At 39.5% G+C, this 24963-nt stretch overlaps 2 protein-coding genes across 2 annotated transcripts in view; one reads left to right on the top strand and one right to left on the bottom strand.

The window, feature by feature from the left end:
• Nucleotides 1-4544, bottom strand: part of LOC131694766 (collagen alpha chain CG42342-like) — a 259583-nt gene extending 255039 nt beyond the window's left edge. Inside the window, exons 1-2 of the mRNA XM_058983270.1 lie at nucleotides 4065-4544; nucleotides 3020-3863 (exon numbers count right to left, since the gene is read on the bottom strand). Coding sequence (XP_058839253.1) covers nucleotides 3020-3602 — 583 coding nt within the window. The 5' untranslated portion in view covers nucleotides 3603-3863; nucleotides 4065-4544. The remainder of the gene's footprint in view (nucleotides 1-3019; nucleotides 3864-4064) is intronic.
• The window catches only part of LOC131677302 (cadherin-89D), a 203325-nt gene that overhangs the window by 75499 nt on the left and 102863 nt on the right, over nucleotides 1-24963 (top strand). The window lies entirely within an intron of this gene.

Below are 24963 nucleotides of genomic sequence, written 5' to 3'. Positions count from 1 at the left end.
GTGACCCTTTAAAAGTCGTTTGACGAATAGCACTCTCTTCAAGCTACGAGATTTCAGTTAGCCGAGGAAGTGTCTCAATTCGGCTTAAGGATGCATAGAAAATGGGCAAAAATGGAAAACGAAAAAAGCAGTTTTTTCCACACCGTGTGGTAGATCTTCATAAAAATTAATCAGCTTATGTAGAATGTTGTTACATGTTACCTTAAGAGGTTTGAGACGCCGCTTCACACAACTGTTTGACTATCGACGACAAAAACGCGGAATTGAATTGCTGCACCCACTTATTGAAACTGCAAACACAATTGCCGTACATATCTCGATCCTATTGACAGGGAAGTCGCATGTCTGGCAAGTAGAAATCGTCCAACTCAAACGTCTTTCGTCGAAGAATCATAGTTCGAAATTGAACATTCAACCACATCCCATGTGATCAAGACTTTGAAAGAGTACTCAAAATACCATGCAGAATGATGGTAGCGGCAGGAAAAGTGGCAGCAGATTTGAAAAATCTAGAATGGTGTCGAACGAATCTGAGGTGAAAGTTTCTGTTTGTTTAGTGCGAACAATAACGAAACTCTACCTGTATACAAAGTGCGTAAGGTACCGAACCTGAGTAATATATGGTATGGTGACCAAAACTCGCGCAATAAAACTGTACAGTAAGCAACTCACAAAATCGTTACAACGATTGTACAAAAAATTGCATGCCGACACGGCAAATGCCGAAACAAAAATACTACCTCGCCACCTTCGGGTATGCCGTTTCAAAAAGTGTACGAAAAGTTGTTAAAATTTGTCGAAAAATGCTATGTTTGGCAAGCGATTTGTCGATGTGGCAAAGTGCGTCAACCGTTCATCACATACGAACTCGTCAAAGGACAAATCAACAAGATCGAAAGCCAGTGCAGCTGTTTAGTAGCACCAACGTAACACTTTACTTTGGAACGATGATACAGGCAGACATCGGACTTAAGGCTTACAAAATCAATAGGATAGAACGTTTCAAAGAAACACAGTAAGCATCTCAGAATAAATATCAATTGAAAGCGACGACAGCGAGATTGTGGATATGTTAATTTTTTGTTACAGCCGGGAATGACACCAACAAAGATATTCAGAGACATATTCTATCAGGAACTCGAGTTTACTTAGGATTCCGTACAGAAACTTCAATCAATGGACACGATATCTAGGCAAAGCTTCGCAAGCCAGCGTTATGGAATGAAAGCATCGCGAACCACTTACGGCGAAGTGCAGATGAAAAAACGAGGAATTTTTAGAAGCAGCTGCTAGAAGGATCCACTGACTACAGCAAAAGATATCACCACTTCAGGCATGACAGTTGGGAATGAACACTTTATTGTACATAGACGAAAATTTAGTGGTTGCTCTTTTTTTGCTGCCAAAGGTTATTTAAGTAATCGATACGGTAGACTATGTCAAAGGTTTGAACACAAGCTAATACACATTAAAATGCAGTGGAGTCGATGTGATTTGATCCCTAGAATATACCATTCCTATTGGTATGGACCAAATACAAATTATTTCCATCTACATGCTGATTAATTTTCCGCACGATCGGATGACATTCTTCAACAAATGAACAAACTCCGGATCGCCAGCTGTTATTTGCAGGAAAAACCCTGAAGAAATAATTGTGGCACAAACCGGCATCCATCGAACGAAGGTTGTGTACACTACCGATAGAAAACCAACGAAAGAACGCCCAACCACAAAATTGCAGAACAAACTTTGTGAATTTGGTACTTTTCACCGATAGTCGGTGGACACCAGGGGAAACGGGATTCGAAGTGGGAGTAAGAGAGAGAGAGAGAACGGGGATGTCTAGCATTGATCGGAAAAGTGCACCACTAGCAATGTTTGGACATGGAGAAAAACCGGTTAGAAGTAACGGGGGAGGGTGATAAACTTTACCCAGTGAGTGTACGGTTCGGGCGGGTACCGATAAGGGATTATCAGCCGGATTACAGCAAAAATGTTTGTTGTCGGGGATTTTGATGAATGGCGACAGCGGAAGGATATGGAACGGATTGGTTCGGTTTTTTGTTGTTCACGACGAAAAAGAACACTCGGTGGAAGTTTTTATTCGATACTTATTTTGGAGATGTAGTTTTTCCAGCTTTGCTGCACAATTGATAACTGAATTTATGTAACATTTTCTTTATTCGGTTGAATTCGTGTACCTTTTCAGTGATAGCAAAAAATAACGACTATCCTGCAAATGGAGGTGAGGGCAAGAACCTGATTGACACGAGTTTCACCAAGAACTTCTACTGCATTGAAAGCTTGTTATTATTTTAAGCAGTTTCCATGTCATTCACCAAAACTTTGTCTAGGAAAACATGATACGACGCGCCATAGCGTAAAGCAAAAAAATGTCGACAGTATTGGCCAAAGCCATCAACCAAGCGTCAGATTTGCATTTGTACATGTCCGTAGTATGTTAATTTGCTTGCGGACGAACAAAAAAACCTTGTCCACCCATTTTTGTTTATCCAGTTCTGGTCTAAACCAAATTTTCCCCGTATATTCGCCCGCCAAATTCAAATCATCTCTTTGCCTAATGGAAGGAACAGATGTTATTTTTCCGATGGTAGCTATTGGGGACCATATGTTGTTGTTGGCCAAACAAACAAATTCCAACCGAGTACCGGATGCACTGGATTTTTATTTTTGAATCAAAATGTGTGTTCATTGGTTTAGAATTGTAGCGTAGAATCGGTCACCAATAGCACTATACTACTTTGAAAAGATAATCAAAACAAGCAGTCAGAACGTTATGGAGATTAATGCATTTATTCTCTTAAACGAAGTTCTATTGAGATAACACTAAGAGCACTATTTTTTCACTAACACTGTATAGAAATTTCCGTTGTCGCCTTCAAGAAGATAGCTACCATTACAAAACACCATAGACGTTAACACTGTAAAAGTTCTCTATTCGGACACAAGTACAAACAGATTTCGCTTGTAACCCTACCCAGTAAAATCTACTCACCTGGTGGACACATGCACTCTCCTCCCTCCATCGGTTGGATCGCTGCTTGTCGAGCCGTCCGCGACAATTTCAGTGCCGAAACGTCGCGACGTATCCTCGGTAGTTCAGCGATTTGTAGCGAAATCTTTCGCACCGTATCCGCGACGCTGTCCTCCTGCTCTCGGTCACCTCCCCACACTCGGGAGCTGCCCGTTCTATATACATCTCGGATTTGGGCCTCTAACAGACTTAGGCGTTCTTCGATACTAACTAGGCTAAATAATCTATCCTCTAGATATGATTGGCGTATGTTGGAGTATATGGTAGCACCCAGGGATGTGATGCATAGCAGGTAGAATAAATAGTTGATCAAACTGCTTGCTGACGACGAGGGGGATCCCGGTTTGGCAAGAGAGCCACCTTCTAGACTATTTCCGCTACCTTTACGACCATGACCGTGAATTTTCCTCGTAGGGCTCCTCCGCTGTACTTTAGAGCTTGCTGTAGCTGCATTAGCCAATCTCTTTTTGCCGTCTTGCGGCTCGGTTCCAGCAATCGGGTCCTGCTGCCGCTGCTTCGATGGAATGTCAGAAAATGTTTCCATGTCGCATCGGGTGCTAATTCCTACAAAACACAATTACCGCTCATGCCTTCTGTTACACTCTCACTATGCACCGGCAATTTCATTACTAAGCTCCATCTGCCGACTTTCTAGACCTCAATCACTTTTGCAACGATTTATCTTCACTTTTTTATATCACTGAACTCTTCTTAATTTTCTTCAAAAACAGGGAGCAAACTTCTACTCCGCTGATTTTTACACACTTTCATTCACTGCTTGTAAAAGGAAAACTTTTCCTTTTCCCTAGAAAGAATAATAAATTTTATTTGACACTTTATTCGACCCTTGTGTAGCCAATGAAATTCCGGCACTTTACTCCTTGTTCCATAAAAGTCGAGCCATACGAATCAAATCAATTTTCACTCCCAGCTACACAACTTCACAATTTCACCATCCCACTTAACGCACCCCAAAACAAAAAAAAACTTCCTCAGGACAAATTACCCCAAACGCCTACTATTCCTTCCGCAATTCATTCAACTGACCCCCCATCATCGGTTTAATTAATTGAACCTTTTTTCACTGTGTCACACCTTCGGATGGCACCAAAACAACAGAAAAAATGTGCCGTCAAAACTCCGGAAACTGCTGATTCGGCCGCCTATAGTCCATCGGTTCGCCTGACAACCAGAGTCTAGCCGAAAAGAGAGAGATCCGATCCGTTCCGCTCGCTGACACCGACTGAACCTTGCTCGGTTGCGTATTCTCGCTCGATAGGTCCAGAAGCAGCAGCATCAGCGGTTGAACCGAACCCGGAGGAGACAAAGCACAGAAGATGTCTCCACCGATCCTCGGCACTCGCACACGCGCTCGTGAGTGTCAGTAATTTCACGGTTCAGTCGGAACATTTATCACCGCCAGCCGGTGGAAACGATTCCAATCTGTCTTTCACTCCAGTTGGTTGTCCAAGGAAAGGAAGATCTGCGGAAACAACTTGCATCGTTTGTAGTAATAATTCTAGAACCACTGACACATGTGACGTTTGCGGGGACGACGGTTTTCAGTGCATACACGCAAGCATGCATGAATGAAAAATTGCAAACCCGGCGTAATCGAGGAAAACCACGAAACGAGAGTCAACCTCGCGAAACCAACGACGACAACACACTGACTGATTTCGCGTTCCGAGCGACGAACGCGAACAACTCTGGAAGCAAGAGTCGGCAAGTACGAGTCAAGTGCGATTTTCTCTGTTTATGATTGCATCCCGTGGGTGCCGGGGGTGGTTCTGGGCGGAATCCTGCATGTTTCAACATGCGGATCTCCGGGTGAAAGAGAGAGAGACCGAGAGAAATTACTCGCGATTCACTCAACCATGCTTCGGTCGAAGTGGGCGAGAGAATGAATCTTGCGTTCACCGGGTGAGTGCCTTTGTCAGAGCGATGACGGTTGCTTCGGAGCGAGGTGCGTGAGTAGTGCCGTATAACAGTTACGAAGACAGACGGGGCGGATTGGTAGCATGTTTTTGGTGGTCGGAGAACTATCAACAGACAGGTGATGTTCGAACAGATCCGATAATATCACTACAGGTGTTGTATCTGAAAATTGACTATGCAGCGTATGATGTTAGATATTTCCTCGGCGGAGCGTTTGAATCTGTTATACAATTTTGGTAATCGGAAAATGTCTTCCGTATGTCCAATATTTTACATTGATTTACATTAAATCCACTTTTTTCTTAATAGAAGTAATGTTTTGCCGCCAGCAACGACTAAACTTTTTCGACCTGAAGATCAGATGTGGTCTGTATTTTAATTTTTCAATCTAATTTGAAACGAATAATGGTACGTTCATGGGTTTATAGCTGTAGCATCGGAAGCGGTTTCCAGTGGCATTATGTCTGCAAAAAAGTAACAAGAAATGTAGAAACATTGATTTATTAGAACATGTCTGATACTTACTGACACTATTTAATTTTCACTTACAATCTTCATCAAACATACGAATTATTCCTTCCACCTGTGAGATGTCTATTATACGCCATTGCTAAACACCAAATGGTACAAATTCCTCCACCGATCACTACAAATGGGTTTTGTATTCGGATATAAGTATGAACCGATTTCAGCTCAGTATTTTAATGACTTTAAACAAGAAATTCTACTTACCTGCTGGTTCGCTGCACTCTTTTCCTTGTATCGGTTGAACAAAATTCGTTGATTTGGCAGGCAATCTGTAGGAAGGATAACAAAAGTTGTAGTAATCTTGTGCCTAAACCAAGAACTCGATTCGTCAATCTTCCTTCAATATTCTTTTGAAATAATTTGTTTAAAAACTTGTGAATAAAGAATCTGTTTTTGAATGAGCGTTTGCGTAATTAAAATCTAATATTTTGGCAACAAATCTGTAGATGTGGACAACATAACAAAAATTTCAATAGTTCTGCTGTTCCAATCTCAACTTTTTCAACCATTTCAATCCATTCGGCGATTCCCCTCTGAAGTTCATCAAACTCGATTTTGTTCCAATCTGATTGTTTGTCAAGGAATCTGTGACTGTATACAAAAAAAAAGAAAAACATGAATAGATTAGATTTGCTGTTCCATATTCTTTACATCGCTTTAAGTAGAAATAAACAACTCGTCGATTCGGCAAATCCAATAGATGATATGAAAAGGATAAGAGATATCCAAAACAATGGTCCTAGAGTTTTTGAAAATTTGCACAACTTCCATACATTGTATTTTATTAAATTACCCGTTAGCCAAAGACCCCAGTTTATCACAATCTTTACCAACTTGTCATCCATTTATTTAAATTTTTCTCGTGAAAGCATAAGCACGTTAGGCACTCTTCCCCAAAAAACCTCACAACTTCGCAAGTATGTCACAAAACAAAACAAAAACACGAAATCCCCTGCGTTTCCATACGCATCCTTCGAAGGGATGGAAGTTTTGTACGAGTCCCCCTTTGCGACAACTGGCTGGAACATTATTTACTCATCAGCAGTCGAAGTATTGCGAATATAAAATAGGGATCTACGTTCTGCCATCGAAGGGTACCAAATCTACCGCCGGTAATAACCTGTTTCCGTCGACTGGGTAGAAAAGCGTGTTGAAGTAGGCTAATAATAATCGAGTGTTCTTTTCTGCATTAGGGTCGTTTTTCAGCGCAAAAGAATAGGGGGCAGCAATGAAAAACGTGTTGTAGCGGATCATTGAAAATTTACAACATAGTTGTCGAGGTTTACTGGAGGGGGCATACTTTGAATAATTCGCAATAAATGTTCGTAAACATTCACTGTCGATATAATTCAACCACCTTTTGTTTGTTTCGACCTAGAAGCATGTTAAGGGCTATTTTTCTTCTACTTAATAAATATTATACCAAATTTCTACTTTTAAGTAATCGGGTTATTCTTTTTCGTTAAACTTTCATATAAAATATTCTGCAATAGACCTAAAATCTTCCATTAACTGAAACGCTAGTTCCTTAAACGAACTAAATATGTAGTTTGTCATAGGAAAATCGTAATTTTCAGTCATAATTAATAAGAATAGCAATAGTCTCACGTTACTTCCCTGGGGAATAAAAATCATTTCGCACAAAAATTTGAATATTTAAGCGGTAGTTCTCTGCTACATCAATCAATAAATAAGACAATAATTTTCATTATTCTGTCGCCTAAACAGCCACTTAAAATGGCAGAAGCAGTTTATTCCAGACTAGGCTCTGACACTGATATATCCGGATTCGTCACCGCGAGCAACGATGGGTGCGATTGCCAATAAAATTCCGTCAAATAATGGGCAAACATTTTCCTTTGTTTATTGCACCAACAGGCAGCATTAAATTACCATCGAACCGTAACAGGCCGCAAATCGATGAACCGAAAAGGAATGAGAACAGATTATCGGTCTCGAAACCATCCGGAATCTTCACTCTGATTATTATGACAGTAATTGTTTTGAGACGATCCTTCAGATCTTCCTGTCGTCTGGGCGCGTGGTGCTGCTTCCTGCGACGCAGTAGGCACTTCTTGGGATGTACAATTTTGAACGCGTCTATAGGGAGTGACACTGCGGAAAAGCTTAATTTCCTACGGCCAACTACGACATCAACGTCGCTTCAGCTCACTGGCAATGATTTTGCGTGTCATCGAGAGAACGGAACAAACGCGCCGATGATAGATAAGGAATTTTGGCACCCCGCTGTCTGGTTGGTTGTTACTGCTGCTGCTGCTGCTGAAATGCTGTCTGCACGGATGTGCTGTGCTGTGAGGATGGATGAATGGACGGAAACAGGCAAATCCTGCCACTGACTGGAAAGAAAAGGAACGTGTTGATTTACGACAATCCGACGAGTTCGGTGGAAGCTGTATAGGAAATTGAGCGTAAATGAGAGTGCCACTTTTCCTCCCTACACGCGACAGCAGCAGTGGTGGTGGTGGAGCTTCCTGGAGTTGGTGGTAGCAGGGAACGGTGACGGAATTCGGCGTTTGCTGTGAGTGAGCGTTTGTTGTGGATTTGATTAGACTGATTTCAGGAAAGATGCCGGAGCTAATTAGTAAACTACACGAAATAAAACAAAGGGAGCGAATATATTGCTTGGGCTCGTGTCTGTCTGTCTTTTGAATTTTGGCCAGCAGTAGTGCCGACACGGAATGTTGAGAAATATACGGGATAGTGAATACTGTTCTGCTAACGACTCATAGCGTTCCAAGATTTATTGGAACGAATTGTGACAATGAAATGTCTCCTACCAAAGAGGCTATCTTTTGATAAGCTGCCAAACTTTGAATTTTCGAACTTCAAATTTTAATGCGAGTAAAAGTTTTAACCCTTTCATGCCCAACTTTTTTCTAGTGCATGTAGGGTTTCAAAACTATTTTTCCTTGAAAACGGTGGAGTCAAGAAACACGAAAAACCTTTTTTCAGAAAGATAGGTGCTTCCATGGCAGTGCTAGAAGCTGGTCAATTTTTACCTTCTAATGCTCAATACAAGTCTCCTAGAATAATTACAATAGTCCAATTACGTGGAAAACGTAGCCAACGACGGTCTAAATTGATAAGTTTTATCAGTTTTCAATAATATTGTACCGTAACGAAGATATATGAAAAAATCATTTTCCGTCGTCAACCTAAACAGTCCCTGGCAGCACTGCTCCATCGGAATCCAATCAGACTAATTGCAATAACTTCAGTTCTAGAGCTGATCCTTGTAACTGTTAATACTCAAATTAAAGGCAATAATCACATGAATGAGCTTTTTTACTTGTTTTTGTGAGCAAATCTCGTCTCAATCAAAAGTTATAGCTGTTTAAAAACGTTGTTGTCCACAAACAACATGGGCATGAATGGGTTAAAGAGTCATTAGGTGAACCGCCATTAGGCCGCATGAGTCATTAGGTCGAAAGGGTACTAGACCGAATGTCATGAGATTTAAAACATGTGAGGCTTCGACAGAAAAAGTAATACATTGCTTTGATTCAAATTTATCTTAAGGCCTCTGATATAGCGGATCGTAGCAGTTAGTAGTGATCTAGCGGCCCGTAACAGTAAGCAGCCATTTCGTGCTATGATGTATTGTAATGTAATACTTATCACACGATTGATGTGTTTAATGAGAAACTGGAAAAAATCAATTACTTGTTTTACCTTCTTTAAGTCATGAGCTGTTCTTTTCATTTTAACAAAACGGCGACTGCTACATTTGCTCGGCTAGGACTAGGACAGTGGGGCGAAGGCAATGAAGCCAAAGGTTTACTAAAGAAGCTAAAATTTATACTGCGAGGCGTCCAAGACTCCCCAGCTCGATTCGACGAATCTTTTGCTATTTTATTACCCGGAGAATGGATCGTCTTGTTTCATTCCACTACAATCAACAGAGCTGGCTCCACAAGCCACTCGTCGTATGTTCGAGCCACAGTCAGGAAGGATTATTAGTGATTAGTAAAACCGTAGCGCTAGCACTGCAATTGTCCTGCACACTAAGGCTTCGAAGTCTGTAGATATAGAAGGACAAGTACAGCGACCTAAGGCTCAATTGAGAAAGCCTCAAAAAGCGACCCTCTTTGAAAACGAAAAAAGCAGTTTTTTCGCTACTCTTTACACGAACTTCATGTAAATCAATCAACGTATTTGAGGCATGGTTAAAATATGAACTGTAATCCAACTATTGCTAGTTTTGAAGCATATCAGTAAACGCTTTCAAAAAATAGTGGACATCCTCTCTACCTAAAAGAAATAACAACAAATACACTTTTTACTATTTTTATCATCAACTGCAAATCGCCTGCCATACCGTAAGATTTAAAAGAAATACTCTGTACATTAATGTTGTTGGAATTTTTGCTATTAGGAATCGACCGAAGAACATTTGGATTTGATACAACAAAATAATTTTTGCTATTTTCGTCCTCTTCTACAGATTTCCTGCCAAACCACAAAAAAGTGAAAAAATTCAATTTGCAAAAGTATGTTGAATCGTAAATTATAACTCCACGTGCAGTCGTTCTATCAGACCTACTTATCAAACAATATCAAACAAAATCCATCACATTGATGTTTAATTTAGGGGTGTAAACACGAATAGGGATCCGACAAAAGCAATTACCGTCCCTCTAACGGAAATTTAAGGTCCATTAAGCAGGGGAGTGTAAGAATATTGCACCCTTTCATATATGGACGCAGACAATTTAAACAGACACGTGACCAACCCGTTAAAATGTCTACTTCAGCTCCGTCACATCTTAATTCCAACCGGTCATTGGCCGATTCGCCTGCAGCAACTCGCTTCACCTCATATCGCATATCTGGTCGGGAAACGCCGGCAGGCATGCGAATTTAGTATCAAATAACCCCCACTTGCCCCTATTGATTGAGTACTTAGCAGTGCGCTCTGTTTCGCTGAAACGTATAATTTAACTTCTTTAACGCAAAACGTACAGTGCGATGGGGACGCATTATTCATTGTGTAATCGTCGCAGGAGGGACCGAGACGCTGCAAAGTTGTTTAAAATTTTCTGCAATTAAAATAAGGATGGTTCTCCTCGCAGACGACAATGCAATTAATTTGTTACACGAGCGGTGAGCACAAAAAAAATTCGAAACGGAGATGGAAAAGTTTCACCGCTTGTTGGAAGTTTTCTTCTATTCTTTTGTAGACACAAAGTTGGTGAAGGGGGGAGTGCCAGCTAGATCCAACTCCAAGTGCTGTTTGGATGGAAAATAATTACAATTGCTGTGCTTTTCTCCGTATCGTCACGATACACTCGCGGCAATTCAGCGGTGTCTCTGTGCGGTTAATGAAATTCGGTTTCAAACTGAATGTACACTGGTTGCCATATTGGATCCAAGTGTTTCCCACTCACAGATAGGCTTTGCAAGAACTTTCCCGAAGACTCTCGCGTAGCGAAGTTACTATAACAAACTTCGTGGTTTCAGCCCAAACTCGGCTGAGGCTCCTTGCGACCGTCGTATCAAACAAGAAGTCACACTGCCCTGACTGTCTTTGTGGGGGAGCGGTTTGGCGTCGAGAACTTTTCGGTTTTACTGATATTATTTACTACGACGAGATACTCCCCGGAGCAAAGTTATGAAACAAATTGATGGCCGCTCATCGCCCGACTGTTTTGTTTGCCACTCTGATGGTGGTGGTGGTAGCGGTCGTAGCGAGATGCTGCTGCCACATTCGAGATGGAAACTACAAACTGGGGACCGCACTTTTCATTTAAATCAGTTTATATCGTGTTAGTTTAGCCGCCAGTGCCGTAGTCGGACGGAACGGATGGAATATGACTCGCTTGAGGTATGTGACGACCGGCGCGAGTTGCACCCATGCTGAGTGGGCAAATGCGCGCACAGTCAACACAAACCATTCCCGGGACCGGATCGGATCGTATCGGATCGGGAAGCATATTTGTAAAGTGGCGACTTCCCTCTTAATTTATTCTGTTATTTGAATTTTGTTTCCCGACTAAATTAAACGACACTCCCGCTTCTTTCCAGCTCCAGCTAGTGGCTGTTCGAGCAGTGGTTTTTCTCCCGGTGCAAATGTTTATCGAGTCGGTTGGTGTACTTTTTCCAGCTGATTCCGGGAAAAGTCTTCTGTCTGGTTTTTCACCCCACCAGTAGTAGAACCGCGAGTGCCTCATTCCCGAACGTTTATGGCTTTTCGCCGTAAATCCCTAAATGTAGAAAACAGACATCTTTCCGCCTTCCACAATCAAGTTGGTAGATTGAAACTGTCGCCGTTGAGAAAGTGGAAAATAAAATACTTCAACTGCGACAGGAGTCATTTGATGTAACATTATATACGATAATGATCCGTTTTGTTCCATCATTTCGGAGAGACGACGACACCCCGACGACAATTGCGACAGGTAATGGCTTTCTGCTTGGCGCGCCCGCAACCGGCATTCCCACCCTGCCGAACGAGCCGGAAAATTGATTGCGGTGGGTGAGGAAGGCGAAACAGTCTGCTGATTGGAAGTGCTAGTAATATTGTAGTAGATGATTGTCTTGGGAAACCTGTGGGTGGTGCTGCTACTCCATTTTAATTTTGTTTTTGAATTTATTTCGATGAAAAAACAACTTTGATCGACAGGAAAATTGGTAGAACTGCTGACATATTCGTGAAAATAAATATTCTATTACGTTGATGACTGATTCGCAGGGAAGCACTCTAGCAACGTTGATTTTTTCGTTAATTTTTTTTCTTCAATGATAACTTTGCGATTTTTTCAATAATAAAAATAAAAATTATAGTAGTACATTGAAAAAAAAAAATGGTTGGGTTTTGCTAAGCAGTATGCTGCCACGAAATGCAAAAACGTCCGATTTTCTATGAGAGTCCCTATATGAACCATTTAGGGTGTCAATATTTATGGTCATCCGAAATTTTCGAACCGGACATATCTCAAATGTTTTAGCACCTCAAGGGGTATCCCTATAGGAAAATTTGTCTCAATCGGACCTAACTAAGGGGTTGCCTAATACGGCCAAGCTCGAAAAATGTTCACCCATGAAAAACACGAAGGGGGGAATTTTCAAACATTGCATTCGTATATTTGATGCCAAATGTCTTGTGAACATTATGAAACGTCAAAATCAGGTATAAATTGTTTTTTTTGTAAATCTCAGTTTGAAAAGTAAACTATTTTTGAATATATTTTTACCGAGATGATACAAGATCTAGACGTTTCTTGCATTTCCAAGCCATTTTGCATCGAAAAAACAAAGCCACCTTTTTAACTCCAAATCTCAGCTCAATCCAAAAAATCTCATGAGGGCAATAAATCCAAATCCAAAAAAATCTCTGAGGGCAATAAAAACATCTTCAAAGTCTCATAAAGGCAACCTTTAAAAAAAATTATCATGATGACATTGACGTTTCATGATACTCTAAAGCATTTGACATCAAACATACGAATTCTATTTTCAAAAGTTCAATGGGTCCCACTCCCATTGGTATTTTTTACGAGTGAACATTTCTGAGCTTTGACCGTTTTGCGAGACCTCCTAACCATGTCTGATTGAGCTCATATTATACATAGAGATTTATTTCAAGGTGCCAAAGCTTTTGATGTGTTATGTTATATAATTCGGTGATTACTTTAATCCTAGACATACCATTGACACTCTATTATCCATTGGAGAATTATAATTAGAGCGGTAGTATAGCATCCTAACGAAATACGGAGAAAAGTACTCCGCTACGTTTGAATTCTGTCCACACTTCTTCCCACGTTTTTAAGAATTAGCTAGACCTGTACCTTTTCATCTAAGCCGATCAATTCTCAGACAACAGTATGTACCTACCAAAACCAGATCTCGATGTGTCAATTCCGTTTACAAACACTAGGAAAAACCTCACGCAGAAATCGCTGCGAGAAAATCATCTAATTTCAACACACAGGCTTCAACAACAACATCAGCTAAATCACGAACAACTGCCCAACCAGTAGCAGCTGTTCACATCAAATGTGAGATGAACTCATCCGATGCTAAGAAGTAACTGATTCATCTCTAGATGCAAATGGGTTATGCATCTACCGAATGTATTGTTTCCAAATTAATTTGGAAAAATTTAATTTGAAAACGGTTTGTAGTTTTTCTCTGATTAGGTCGGCTGTGTGGAGTTCAAATTGCTTTTTTTTAGAAAACAGAATACTCTCGGTAGCCGGCTACCCAGAGGTTAAAAAGAACCAAAAACTAAATAAGATCTTTTCTTTTTCGAGTAATCGTGTGCTCGAAAACCAACTAAACTATCTATCTTATCAACCATGCTTTATAAGTCGTACTCCGCGAATCCCATCTCCATCGTTCACGGGGAAGGATAAAGGATAAGCTAGACGGGAAGTGTTGATGCTACTTAACGGAAGGTAGATGACTCATCAGACTCTTCCATAGATGTTCCGCAGTTGGTGGTTTAGAAGGGTATAAGGTCGTCTACCTTCCGTTAAACAGGTGGAGCATCAACACTTTCCGTCTACCTTATCCTTTATCCTTACCCGTGAACGATGGAGACGGGGGGGGGGGCGGCAATGATGGTTATCATGCTGTTGAGGTAGGTATGTAGGTATGAATTCCTACTTACCACTTCCTAAGCAACTCTTATTAGATAGTCAGCAGTCAAACATGATCAATCCGCCAAAATCATCGTCACAACGCAACGATTAAGTTACAAATTCCTTGAGAATTCCAGGTTTTTCAGGTCGAATTCTCTGATCGTTCAGGTTTTTTCTCGGGAATTGACCCCATGATTACAAGAGTTTGAGTTATATTTGACAAACAGCAAACATAGTTGACAGCAAATTTTTATGTCAGCAAATGTACTTGTCAGTACATTTATTTTTACAAATCTCTTTAGAAAAACCTCTAACCCTAGGTGTGGGGGGTTGGGAATTGAACCCAGATGAGCTGCGTACAAAACAATCTATTAACCAACTACGCTATGCTCACCTCTCTAGTCAACAATTAAATTTATCAGCAAATTTGTCTGTCAGCGAAAACATTTGCCAGCAAATTTGTCTGCCAGTAAATTTGTCAGTAATTATATTTGTTTGCATATTTATTTGTCAGTAAATATTTCTGTCAGCGGATTTATTCGTCAGCAAATATTTTTGTCAGCAGTTATATGTTACAGTTAGCGAATATAACAAATTTATTTGTCAGCGAAATCATTGATTGGGGATTATATATGTGAGCGCATATATTAGCCAGAAAATATATTTGTCAGCATTTTTTTTTATATTATCAAATATGATTGTTAGAAAATTTATTTGTCAACATTGGCATTTTTTTCTGTCGGCAAATTCATTTGTCAGCAAATATATTTGTCAGCCAATTTTTCTGGCAACAAATTCATTTGTCAGCGAATATATTTGTCAGCGAATATATTTGTCAGCAATTATATTTGGGAGCAAATTTATTTGTCAGCAACTTCATTTGTCAGCGAATATATTTGTCAGTAAATATGTCATCAACTAAACTTATGTTTGACAGCAAATTTGTCAACATTTTTTTCTGTCTGCAAATTTATCTGTCAGCGAATATATTTGTCAGCGAATATATTTGTCAGCAAACATACTTATCAGCGAATTTATTTGTTAGCTAATATAAAAATCAAGCTAGCGAATGCAAAATCATTGATCGGTTATTATATTTGTCAGCGAATATACTGTCGCTCTATGCATAATTGTCTCATGTTTATAGGGAAGCCTAGCACATGGGACATTTATGCGTATAACGGCAGTATACTAGTCATCAAATATATTTGTCAGCAAATTTATTAGTAAATAAATTTATTTGTAAGCAAATGCACTCGCCAGTAAATATATTTGTAAGCAAATCTGTTTGTCAGCATATTTGTCAGTAATATACTTACCAGCAGATGTCAGCAAAATCATTGATCATCAGTTACATTTATCAGCAAATATGTTTGTCAGCAAATTGATTTGTCAGCACCTGTATTTTCCAACAAATATATTATTTTTTGTCAGCAAATATATTTACCAGCAAATACATTTTGCAAGCAAATTTATTTGTCTGGAAATATATTTGTAAGCAATGATATTTATTCACAAAAATAATTCAATAGAAAATTATAGCGGCCGAAAATAAAAGTCACAAGTACAGAATATGCTTCGTTAAACCCGTTTTAAACACACTCAAGTTTTTTTTACGCGGTTTTTTTTTGCGCGGTATTTTTTACGCGTTTTTTTTACGCGGATTTTGAAATTTACGCGGTTTCCATTTACGCGGTTTTCATTTACGCGGCCTGTATCTCCGCGTAAAACAAACCTGAGTGTATGTTAATCGGAAATAAACGTAAAAATCGGACAGAAATCCTTCAGCATAAGAATCGCTTAGAAAGTTCTCACGCGTTAAAGTCGGCAAGGATGAACCTCAAGTAAAAAAAACCGATAAAAATAAATAAATTATATGCAGGAGCATCCGTATATCGTGATGTTCATGATTAAAAGTCGGCTAAAAACACTATTTTGTAACAATCGGATATATTTTTTTCCGGTTTTTATATTGAAGTTTCATTTATCCGATTCAAATGTGTTGAGTGACAGCGACGATTTGTGTGTGTGATCTGGCTTTAGAGGCAGTGGCATGATCACTGTTGCTAATGCACAAATCAAGTGTTCTTCCCGGGACGTCATCGTAGCCCAGGGATAGCATAACGGTTTGTGCATTGGGTCGGTGTCCCAAGGGTTGCAGGTTCTAATACTGCCTCTGGTGTGATTTTCTCACATAATTGCTTTCCTTTAACACACCATTTCGATCTGTTTTGCCACCGGAATACTACCAAAAACAGACAAAAAATTATTTTATGATTCATTAGAATGGCTCAAAAATATTTTTTTTGAGACGGATCAGTAATTTGAGCATGTTAAAAATAAATGTTGACCTGACAACAATAACAATAGAGACCCCATTATGCATGAAAGCGAGTCAAAAAATTATTTTGTCGTTTTACCTAAAATCAGACGTTTCCAATAAATTCTGATACAACCATTTTGGTAATTAATATCAACATTAATAACTATAACGAGAAAGTCAAAAACATTTTTAACATGAAAACTGGCCAAAAACAGACTTTACTAATCATTTGGATGATTGAAAAATTTATTTTTTTCATGCTGAAAAGATGTTTTCAAGTATTTCGATAAATTTTCGCTAAGGTGAAACAGCGACACTGAAAAAATCACATGTACTACTTAAAAGGATAATAAAGTAACCTATATGAGAACAATTGGGACAATGAACATGAAGTGGCACTAAAATTTTTGTTCTTCGTACTCATATGACTGCAGCAAATCGGTAATTGGTTTTCGATTCTTCTCATGAATTGATTCAAAAGTTTTTATTCCACTAAGACAAGACCATGCGTATTCCATACGTACATTAAACGTTGATCAAATGAACACTAAACAAACAGAAAGAATCAAGACAGCTTGAAAATAAAATTATCTAATGATACATGGTACAATGTTTAAATAAGATACAGCGAACATTCGATTCTATCAATCTCCGATTCTGCCTGGCTCCTATTTTGACAGCCTGACATGAAACCCCGTCTGATTAGAGACGAACCACGCCAAATTCGAGTAAACCAATTCTCGAGCATATAATTTTTCATATTTAATAGATGCAAATACACAAATAATCTCAGTTTTTAAATTTACTCAGGAAAACTCCCTTAAGGGAACTTTTCACCAAATAATAAGAAAGCGTTATGGGGGTATCTCTAGGGCCTAAAAGAAGATAAACAAATTAAGATTCTTTGAATTTGCTTCTACATTCTTTCGAACCGATTTTTTTTCATTCTAATAGTATTGTAGGTAAGCTGTAATTGTGTGTTCAAAATTAGTGACAAAAGATTTCCATAGCTTCAAAATGGAACTAATTCACCATTTGTTGTTTTTTTTCTCCAACAATACTTCAAATGTAATGATTTTACAATTGCTTTCATATTGGATGAAAACAGTTATTTTTGGTTCTGCTTTATCAAATCTACATTTCAAAATATAATCAATTTACGTTTTGCATATTCTTTTCCAACGTCATTTAAGGTGAATTTCATTTCATATCTGAAAATTTGACAAGAAATCTGTTGTTTTTTGTGGAAACTAGTCCAAATAAAACTGTAGAACTAGATTCTTGGAAGGGCTCCGTGTAAGGGTCACTCACACATGCAGGCGAGAACGGAAACGGTATCCACTAAATACTGCTGAAGGTTAATTGATCCTGAGCGTTAGCGACCAATATCGCGAAAGACTTGAGCGTTTGTATGTCATTAAGCGAATTCTTTTAATCTCACCACTCTTGAGGCGTATTTAAAGCAACATTTTAAAGCATCTTCTTTTTGTTAGAGATCAATATGACGAGTTGCAATTTATGTTCAACAGCATAACGATGGCTATTTTTCTAGCTGACATACCATATTCTCGAATGAAATACAATGACACGCCATAGCGCTCGAGGAATGCTGCTCAGATTACCGAAACGTATTTTTGTCTCCTCCATTTTACAACACGCAGCTAGCAATTTTCAGAACACACTTAAGCTCGGTAGCATTAACCCAAACGCGCTCGTCGCTGCTACAATAGAAGAACCTTTCAAGCAAACACGGCGACATTCCTTAACGACATTTTAATGGAGTGTTTGTGTTTATTTCTTTCCCCGGTTCTTCTCTGTCTGACAATTCAAGTAATCGTTGAACCGTTACCAACAACAACTGCCATCGCTCAGTTCTAGCTGCAACAGCACAACAATGACTGACAAAGTACCTGAAATAAAGCGACTTCCCGATGTTGAAGCCTCCGCGGCCCGCTTCATACTGCCCCAGCAAATCACGGGGAAAATCGTGACCTGCGGCCTGCGGTCGTCCAACAAATGACCACAAAACATAACACATACCTAAGCGGTTATCCAATTTTCACCACGGCGACCGCCTGGTTCGCGTGTTTCGTCTCTCCTCTCGAGTGCTGCTGCTGCTGCAGCGGTGAAAGATGTGATTTTCGCGTGCCATGTTGATATTGGGGCGGAGGAAAAGAAGAAGAAAAATGCTACCCAAGGCTGAGACAGAGACAGAGAGCGAGAAAAAATTCTGGCGATGGATGTAATCAACGCCAACCAACCGAAACCGCTAAGCGGATGCGGCTATGGGAGGTCCAACGGCGCAAATAATGTCGGTCGGTTGGTCGGCGAAACAAAGGTGCTAATGATATGTGTGTATTTTTGAACTCCGCACCCCGCCTCTCGGTTGATGATTTGTAAACAGAACTGTAAGGCTGACCTCCGGCCGACTGATTGAGCGAAAGAATGTGTATGTTCAAAGCAATCGAGGGTATTTTTTGTTGTATTTTCCCGGCGTTTACTCAGAATTCAACTGATAATAACTGATAATAATTGTTAGTGGAAAACGAATATTTGTTGGCAGGAGCGGCTCACGATAGCGTCTGGTCAGGAACGAACAGAACACTTCTCGTAGAGACAGAAAAACGTTTTCATAGCTTGAAGATCTAAATCCAAATTGCTTTAAAGCTTTGGCAAACCGTTAATAACAGCGTACCATTTTCTTATTATTATTACTCCTTAGATTCCCATCGAAGCATATTGTCTAGCAATTCAAACGATTCTATCAGACCATCCTACCGTAAATAGACTCCCCGCTCGAATACAGATGGGGTCCGTCAGAGGCGGCGCACATACACACAACTGCAAATCGACAATCAAACCTGAGTTGAAACAGTCTGAGAGCACCTCCACCGACCTCCCCATAGGACCAGATGAGTGACGGTCATCCCCGGAATGGGCGGTTTTATAATTTATGCGATGACGGTGCCCGATATGAATCCGAGCATAATGATGCTTCCCCCGTGGCCCCTACCTTGCGTGATGTGTGTACTCGAAGATGTCATATTGCTGCGAGCGTCGCATCGAGCATACATACACGGGGTGGTGGACAACGAACAGTTGGAACACGTGTCAGGAAGCCTTCGCGGCCATAACCACCGCCGCCGGCTAGCGATTTAACGCTTTGTTTAATCGATGAGGACTGCTGAAGATGATGTGCGTGTGCGACGGCGTCTGTAATTAACATCCCAATGATGTAAGAGATCGTCTGATCCCGATACTGGCCATTAAAGAGCGATTCTTCGTTGGCGGTTTGGTGGTAGCTTTAAAGGAAATAGAAAAAGTATGGCATATCCTACACAGCAAATATTTGGATTCAATTAATGGTTTATTATTATTACCGCACTCGATGAAGTGATGTGGGAAACTATCGTCATAATCAGCACACATATTAATGAATGCAATCAGCTTTTCCGGGCTAGTTTAAAAAATGGGAAAACTCGATTCCGTAATTAGCTTTGTATCGACAATCAATTATTTACAAATATTTGCTCGCGTTGCAAATTAAAATATTAAATTTGCCTTCGCTCAAACAGATTCGAATCGGTCAAAATGGAATCGATTTCCCGTAAAGGTATGCAAATATGCTCACAACAAAAAAAGTTGCGATTTCATCATGCTATGAGACCGATGGGAGGGTGCTCGTTTGTAGATGGCTTGTCGTTTGTGACTTTTTTGGTTCATTTTTCCTCCGCTGGTCCACATAGGTTTTTTTTTTCGAGAGTTGTCCTACTGGAGCTGTAAAGCTGGGCTCTCGGAATGGCTTCCCATCAGAATCACACACTACAATTGCGGACGAAAGGGGAAATGCTTAAGGCCAATTGCAGCGGGCCGTGATTCTGAATGTGATATTCATTGTACGGTTCAGGTATGTGCGGACGTGGCGACTTCACGATCGCGTGTATCATCGCGAAGGGCTCGAGCGTTTCTACGTAAACATTTTCGATCGCATGTGACTGGATTATATTTCTTAATTTATCCAATCCGACCTTCCTGAATGGATCGAATAAAACGCACGAATTGAACTCCAGAAAAAAGAAACCACCCAAGCGTAGGACGGATTACCCATTATTCTATCATATATGCCAGTTTCATTCCCGGAACCATCACCCTCAGACGAATACATACACAGATATACATACGACGAGCACATAACAATTGATTACTATTACTCAAAATTACAGTTATTACTGCATTAACACTAATAGGCTTTAACATTTCTTCAACTAGCCTGTGCACGATGACAAAGTCCACCAACATCGCCATAAAGCTGTGGAACAACCCACAGCAAAAGCCAATCCACGTCGACTCGCCAATAGACCACGCCGACGCGCACTGAGTAGTGGTTAATCGTTAGTTTGGGCAGGTGCAGAGTATGAATAAAACACAAAACATAAAAAAGGCTCATAAGCCCCTCTCGGTCTCTTTGATGCACCACTATCGAGGCGTAATGCAATAGCCATCTTCAATCAATTGTCTGTCAGAGGTTCTTTGAAATTTGATGATGTTTGCAATACCGCCAAACCCATAAAGCTAGGGGAGGGAGGTTGCTCAACATATTGAGCAAATTTCAGCCTTTTCGAGCAGTTCAGCTTGGATAGAATTTTTGTGTTTCAAATTCATCTCATCAGTAATTAGCACTAATTTGGGACCAGTTAGACGACGTCCATCTTTATGATTATTGGACCTGCAGATTTACTTTTTAATCTAATTCGTTCGAATATCTTTAAGTTTAACTTCCCGCGAATTGCACGGTTGATTATTGACGACTACTGCCTTGCCTTTCTCCCGATTCTGCTATTACCAGCTAGTGAAGTAATTCGGTTTCGTCCACGGCCTGCTATTAGCTATATTTTCGCATTTCTCAAAATATTTTCCAAACTTTAGGCTCCCCAGAATAGTTCAACGAATTTTTAGTGACAATTTTGTTGGAGCATTCAACCAGTTACAACATTATAGTCGCTTTACACGATTGTCCATGAATGATGCCAGGTACGAAAAAACAGTGACCATCGAGTCGACGACGTCCATTTTTATGATTATTGGACCTGCATATTTACTTTTTAATCTAATTCGTTCGAATATCTTTAAGTTTAACTTCCCGCGAATTGCACGGTTGATTATTGACGACTACTGCCTTGCCTTTCTCCCGATTCTGCTATCACCAGCTAGTGAAGTAATTCGGTTACGTCCACGGCCTGCTATTAGCTATAGTTTCGCATTTCTCAAAATATTTTCCAAACTTTAGGCTCTCCAGAATAGTTCAACGAATTTTTAGTGACAATTTTGTTGGAGCATTCAACCAGTTACAACATTATAGTCGCTTTACACGATTGTCCATGAATGATGCCAGGTACGAAAAAACAGTGACCATCGAGTCGACGACGTCCATTTTTATGATTATTGGACCTGCATATTTACTTTTTAATCTAATTCGTTCGAATATCTTTAAGTTTAACTTCCCGCGAATTGCACGGTTGATTATTGACGACTACTGCCTTGCCTTTCTCCCGATTCTGCTATTACCAGCTAGTGAAGTAATTCGGTTTCGTCCACGGCCTGCCTTTAGCTATAGTTTCGCATTTCTCAAAATATTTTCCAAACTTTAGGCTCCCCAGAATAGTTCAACGAATTTTTAGTGACAATTTTGTTGGAGCATTCAACCAGTTACAACATTTTAGTCGCTTTACACGATTGTCCATGAATGATGCCAGGTACGAAAAAACAGTGACCATCGAGTCGACGACGTCCATTTTTATGATTATTGGACCTATTTGAATATTGCATATTTACTTTTTAATCTAATTCGTTCGAATATCTTTAAGTTTAACTTCCCGCGAATTGCACGGTTGATTATTGACGACTACTGCCTTGCCTTTCTCCCGATTCTGCTATTACCAGCTAGTAAAGTAATTCGGTTTCGTCCACGGCCTGCCTTTAGCTATAGTTTCGCATTTCTCAAAATATTTTCCAAACTTTAGGCTCCCCAGAATAGTTCAACGAATTTTTAGTGACAATTTTGTTGGAGCATTCAACCAGTTACAACATTTTAGTCGCTTTACACGATTGTCCATGAATGATGCCAGGTACGAAAAAACAGTGACCATCGAGTCGACGACGTCCATTTTTATGATTATTGGACCTGCATATTTACTTTTTAATCTAATTCGTTCGAATATCTTTAAGTTTAACTTCCCGCGAATTGCACGGTTGATTATTGACAACTACTGCCTTGCCTTTCTCCCGATTCTGCTATTACCAGCTAGTGAAGTAATTCGGTTACGTCCACGGCCTGCTATTAGCTATAGTTTCGCATTTCTCAAAATATTTTCCAAACTTTAGGCTCCCCAGAGTAGTTCAACGAATTTTTAGTGACAATTTTGTTGGAGCATTCAACCAGTTACAACATGTTAGTCGCTTTACACGATTGTTCATGAATGATGCCAGGTACGAAAAAACAGCGACCATCGAGTTTTGTAACCGGACACCTTTCATAAGCTTGAGCTCAATCGAACATAATAAAATTTAAAAAATTCACCCGTTAAAAACACCATGGATCCCTTCCCTTTTAAAATTTTAGGAATCAAATTTTGATGCCAAATATTTTATGTCTTGAAAACTCCAAATGCAAGTACAAATGTACATGCAAGCGTGATGTACACTGAAACAGCAGAAAGACATCAGAAGGTAATGAATTTATTTCCAAAAATCAAAGCTAGTGGTGCACATATACAGATCAAATCAAATTAAGTAATATTTCTATGAGCTGTGATGAGCTCCATCACGGTACTGATGGCAAACCTGCTAGACAAAAGAGAATGAAACGGTTAGCAGTCAAAATTGTAAGCGATGTTTATTGAGTTACGGTTCTCACTCCAATTACTTGACAGCAGTAAGACGGTTCTCTGCTGAATCTCTTATTCATTGGGATCATTATTGAGAGGAATTGAAACTGACAATCATTACATTTACAATATGAATACGGTTATGACGGTCATCTTATAACAAACAACGAGCTAGTGTTAACAAACAGCCAGTTTCACACAAATAGATTTGCATAAAAGAAACAGAAAGGTGGAGAAAAAAAACAACAAAGCACTGTATGCTGCCTGAATGCACTACATTGATAATATTTCGGTTACCATAGCAATACAAAATAAATGGTACTCAATCTGTATATCATTTCAACGCGCTCTTTCTTGAAAGGTTGCTGTAAGAGATAGTTAACTGAAACATTACAGGAAACTATATCCAGAAACCGCTGATAACAACTTAATTAACGGCTATTCAATACGACGATAGTCAGTCATAATAGCCTGAGCCAAAATGGTTACCAAATTTGTGGCTGTAGTTCAGGCGGCAATAATGATAAGAACAAAAGCTGCGTCCGGTCCTCCAAATCTACAGCCAGCTTCTTCAGCGATGAAGCCTAATATCGATGACGGCAGATTATAATTGTGACCGTAGGTTGAAGAAACAAGGAAGATTATCTGATGGTAAATACCATGATAGTATTAGCTTCCGATGATGAAAAAATCGACAGGGAAATTTCGCTTCTCGTTTTTTTTGCCGCTAAGAGGGGTGGCCGGCTCTACAAGATTAAAAATTAAAGATTTTTTAATGCTTTCATCAAGACATAAACTATCTAATATGTCACGATTTCAAAGCTAGCTGTAGGTACTTCACGATTGTATCATTGCGAAGGGCTCGAGCGTTTGTGTGTTAACGTGTTCGATTGCATGTATGTCGCGTGTGCTAACGTGTATGTATTTTTAAACCACATCGAGGTGACCATTTTATTCCAAAACAACCTCGGGCAAAATGTTACGATTTCACTAATTTATCCTGTTGGGTATTTCATCACTTTGAACAACTTTGCAGAAGACTTTTCTAACATAAAAATAATCGTAAAAAAATATTAGAAAAACTGTTTAAAGGGATCTATCGCAAATAACGCTACATATCTCGCTACCGTTACTATGCAATGCTTTAGTATCTTCAGCAAAGTTCTTTACAACAATGCTTTCTAGAACTGTACTGAAGACCGCAAGCTTCCAGTTAAATAATTTGGGGAAATAAATAGTCTATCTAATTTTTAGGGGAACTAATCACTCAATCCAGTACATATATCAAAAGATGTGTCTATTTATATCTAGAAACTTCTTCGAAGAAGTCTAATCCCCATAACTAATGGTTCATGAGTTATTGAATTTTGATCGTGAAAATGGCGTTTTGAAACTGGCTCATACATCACTTCATTAAAAGTTTAATAGCTTTTCCTATGAAAGTTCGATTTTATTGGATTGAAAAATAATTTCATTGTGTACAACTATGTTAAGGTTCAACTGAGAAAGTTTAGAAAAACGACCAATGGCAAAACGAAAAAAGCAGTTTTTCTCACACCGTTTGAAAATTTTTCATGAAAATCCATTAATAATATTCTACCAATGCCCCGAATAGATTTTTTCGTT

This window comes from Topomyia yanbarensis, chromosome 1, assembly GCF_030247195.1.
Source record: "Topomyia yanbarensis strain Yona2022 chromosome 1, ASM3024719v1, whole genome shotgun sequence".
NCBI classification, from domain to species: Eukaryota; Metazoa; Arthropoda; class Insecta; order Diptera; family Culicidae; genus Topomyia; species Topomyia yanbarensis.
Note: the sequence above shows the minus strand (reverse complement) of the source record. Positions and strands in the feature narration are given on the sequence as shown.